Raw genomic sequence first — 4320 nt, 5'->3', positions numbered from 1 at the left:
TATTTTTTTATAAGTAATAATATTTTTAGTAGATTCTAGAAACACCCTTATGATATTAACCTCAAATCGCTACCGGTTATAACTTAGAGGGTTTAGTATAATCTAGCTTGGCATTCTATTCCACTATGACCTAACTATAGTTTATTTTGCTTTTTGATAAATAAGCTTGTTTTTTATAGCATGCAAGAATCGTGTAGTTTTCGACCGTCGGTCAAAAATTGTATGTATTTTGAAATAGATTTGCTTTGTTATAGCAATTAGCAGTAATTCTGAAAATTTTGTTCTTGTGTGCATTGTACAAAAAAGTGTTTTCTATTATATTCTATTCTAATAAATATTATGTTGTTTAATGCGAATAGTTATAATATGTTTTATATAATTACATAGTAAAAATCAAAGTCGCTGTTTCTGCCTGGCCATCCTTAGGTAAATCTTTAAGACTACGCAGCGGATTTTGAAACAGTTTTTACAAATAGAGTGGTCCTTGAGGAATGTTTTTATTTGTTTTTAAATTTATGTTTTTTTATATTTATGACATGTATTTTAGACGATTAAATGAGTAAAATAAAAATGCAACATTACGCTATTTTTTTTTAATAGCTTACAGGCTAATCACTCACACGTCACACATTCTTATAGTTTAAACAATTTAATTGGCAGACAGAAAAAATATTTAAAAAAGTTGTTTTGTTAAAAGTTAATGCCATACCTGCATCATAATATCTTCCAGACATTTACTGTACTCAATTTTTAATAAGCTAGGTATTATTTACTAACAAAACATTCTATTCATTACTATATTTTATTTATTACAATACATAATTTTCTTTCTTTCAGCTAAATAAAATTATCATCATAATCAACGACATGCTTCCTGGTCCACTTGTGGCTGTGTATGGTGGCATGGATCCAGGAGCTGACGTCTACATGAGAGACCAGGGTCACGAAGGTGGCACCAGCTTCCACGTCGCAGTCTTCTGATCTCCAGGATGAGATGATCCCCCAGAGGATACCGTTCAGGACCACAGGAGCGCCTATGTCCCTCTGAAATTGTGAGAGTGAGAGTGAGTGAGAGTGAGAGTCCTTTTAGGAACAACCAAAAGCACTTCAAAAAGAACTGTATATAAATAACATAGATGTTTACTCTGTGTCTGTGTATTAATTATCTATTTAAGTATTTATTTAAAATTATATATGTATGTTTATCAGCCATCTGGTTTCCATAAAACAAGCGAAAACTCAGTATGGGATCAGATCGTGCCGTGTGTGAAAATTGTCCTGAAATATTTATTTATTTAAAAATCAATAAAACATAAAAAGCACAGAAAAAAGCAATAACCAGACAAGGATCGCTTCCACTAGGTGTATCCAGGCACATCACTCCAGTACTATTAATGCCCTGAACTTCCAGTTCTTCAGAGCAGTCATCCACATCTGTAGGATGTAGGTGCGATACAGTTAGCAGTCGACGCCGTTTGATCTCCGTTGATTTGTGGCTTGTGATTTTGTGATTCTGTAATATTATTAACAGTTGTTAGTAGCTGTCATAAGTTGTCTATATTTTGGACTATAGGTTACGGTGCATTTACATCAAACGGATGCTTATTCTAAACCCACTATGTCAAATTATTTTAGTGTAAACAGGCGTAGAGCATTCTTTCGTTGTTTTTAGTGCGTACGAAAAGATTCTATGCAATGTTCTTTTAATGAACAACACTAAATACGAGTTTTCGTTTACACTAAAATATCAGGAAACAATGATCTTGCTCTAGCTCCAGCTCTATGTTTGTCTATGTTAAATGCACCGTTAGATGAAAACAATGCTTTTAAAATAATAATCGAATCCTTAATACCATTAACAAGCCAAAATAACAAAATCTTCTAAAGACAACTAGATAATAAAATATTACCCAAACCTCTATATCAAAACAGTTTTCCTGAAGGTTTTCCCTTAAATCACTCAATTGTTTTTGCGTGAAAAGCGCAAAGCTAAGAAAATGCTTTTGGCCAAATATCTGATTGCCTATACTCTATAGGAATACAGTAATAAAAATGTCTTATGTCCAAATAATAAATCAAATTATTATGTATTCTCTATTATGTGGGTTTCGTCAGAGAAAAAACTACTTATATGAATTAAATTATTAATTACTGACATGTTTTCTAGGTTCTGTTTACTGTTTATGAAACTAATTAATTAGTTGAACATCGTTATATAAAATGCTAAGAAATACTAATTATATTAACTGTTTGTTTACACCCTCTTTTTCTCTATACGTTGTAGGCTTGAGATTGTTTTTCAGTAGGGTATATTGTGTGATATTATCATATATACATGATTACATAATATGTATCATGTACTTATTAGGTATTACATCAGAATGCAAAAAAGAGTTTTAATATTATTAGTAGTACGTTAGATAAGTTAGATAATGGAAGTAGTATGGTAAGTCTAGCTTGTGTAGGGCAATAATAATACGAGTAACGAGAGAGAGGATAGTAGATATGGTTAAGTATGAATAGTATAGTAGAGAAAATCATAGTACTTACCTAAATTAAATAAACATTATTACCTGTGCAGCCATCCATCCCGTAACAATGAAATGCGACACCACTACATCATGCAGCCTCTTCAACATCTGTATAGGGTTGATTCTTGGCGTCAATCGAACTGGTTCCGCCAACCTATATACCACGATAGTTGTCACAAAATCTCTATAAGCCCTCTTCACACTGTTGGGCGAGTAGAAGCATTAGAGGGACTAAATGTTTATGATGATCATCATTGTTTATGAATCTTCACAATCGAGAGCGTTGGCCCAACAAATGATCGTCGATGTTTGCCACCATTACGGCGATTATGAATAAATATTAACTACAATTATTACAGCCTATAGACATTTAGGCCCTCTACATTATCGTGATTGCCTCTACTCGCCCAATGCTGCCCATTGTAAAGAGGACCCATAACAGGTGTTGGATGATTTAAATAACAATAACATTGACTGGCCGGTTGGCTTGGTTGGTAGTGATCCTGCCTTTCAAGCCAGAGGTCGTGGGTTCGATTCCCACCCAGGACAAATATTTGTGTGATGAACATAGATGTTTGCTCTCTGATTAACACCCAGATGTCAATTATCTATAAGTATTTATTTATCTGGTTTTCATAACAAGCGAAACCTTAGTATGGAATCAGACCGTGCCGTGTGTAAAAAATGTCCTGAAATATTTATATTTATAAATAAAACAAAATAAACCTGATGAGAGCAACGTCATACTGCGGCTGGTTATCATCGAAGAGTGGGTGGATGTGGAACAGTTTTACCGGAGAGAGGATCCCTCCTTTCTTATAGTTGATGCTGCCGAGACGCACGCGCAGTACACGAGAGAGATCATGTAACCTGTTGATTTATGGAACTTTGGATGAAATAAGTTATTTATTATTATTTATTTCTTTGACTCTTAAGGGCAATTTTTAGGTCACCTAACTATACTACTTTTTGTGTAAAATTGTAACACTTAGCGATAATTTTTTTCTTGGAAATCGGGCCAAAATTAAATCCTAAGTTTTGTGAAAAATCTTGCCTTTGGGATAATTCTTAAGTTTTGCAAAAAAAAAATATTGTTTTTATGAAAAACTTTAAGCTACTATTTCTTAATTTAACTCAAGAATATTTTGAATCGCTTTGTAATACGTAATATTTATCTTTATAAAACTTAAATTCAAAATAGAGTAACAAAGATAGCAAGATGTATCATCTTCTCTACAAATTATGTTAGCTAGACGTAAATAAAATTTTCGTTAATTAAGTATTGTTTTTTTTTTAATAACTTACGTGTATAAAGAATCAGCCCCAGTAACGATCCAACTTTCATCTATTAAAGCACCAGCACTAATATAAACAGATTTTTTCAAAATGGCTGCCATGTATGGAAATGATTCGGTGTCTGTTACAACCGAATGTTCAAAGAGCTCTTGGCTCAAATTTTTAGTGTCTGTAGCATCTATTTTTATTATTTGAAATATATTAATTATTAATGTAACTACAAAATTATAATTCATGGTGATTTTTGTTGAAAAATTACTAAAAACTTTTATTTTTTATCTCTATTAGAAGTATGTTTTTCGAAATATTTTTAGATTTTAGAGCTTAAAAAAATTTTTCACCATTTATTTTGGTTTTATCATGGCGTAAAACGCTTATAAAGTTTCTTTTTAACCGACTTCAAAAAAAAGGAGGAGGTTATCAATTCGGCCGGTATATTTTTTTTTTTTTTTTTTTTTTTATGTATGTACACCGATTACTCCGAGGTTTCTGA

General features: G+C 32.2%; 1 protein-coding gene across 1 annotated transcript; it reads right to left on the bottom strand.

Annotated features, from left to right (window-relative positions):
- Positions 1-634: 634 nt before the first annotated feature.
- On the bottom strand, positions 635-4007 carry LOC123701643 (kallikrein-15-like). Its single transcript, XM_045649128.1, has 5 exons — positions 3837-4007; positions 3258-3401; positions 2574-2685; positions 1340-1513; positions 635-1044 (listed from the first exon to the last, which is right to left on the bottom strand). Exons 1-5 carry the CDS (start codon positions 3926-3928, stop codon positions 838-840), a joined length of 729 nt encoding a protein of 242 aa, XP_045505084.1. The 5' UTR covers positions 3929-4007; the 3' UTR covers positions 635-837.
- Positions 4008-4320: the final 313 nt, after the last annotated feature.

The sequence above is a fragment of the Colias croceus genome, chromosome 22, assembly GCF_905220415.1.
Source record: "Colias croceus chromosome 22, ilColCroc2.1".
NCBI classification, from domain to species: Eukaryota; Metazoa; Arthropoda; class Insecta; order Lepidoptera; family Pieridae; genus Colias; species Colias croceus.
This window is presented reverse-complemented; position numbering and strand designations above follow the sequence as displayed.

Bases quoted from the DNA above. Each gene is read 5' to 3' on its own strand.
- LOC123701643 (XM_045649128.1), bottom strand. From the start codon at position 3,928: ATGGCAGCCATTTTGAAAAAATCTGTTTATATTAGTGCTGGTGCTTTA. The intron at 3,402-3,836 runs GTAAGTTATTAA...ATAAATCAACAG, and splicing joins GGGGCTGATTCTTTATACAC to GTTACATGATCTCTCTCGTG. The intron at 1,514-2,573 runs GTAATAATGTTT...ATAATATTACAG, and splicing joins CGGGATGGATGGCTGCACAG to AATCACAAAATCACAAGCCA.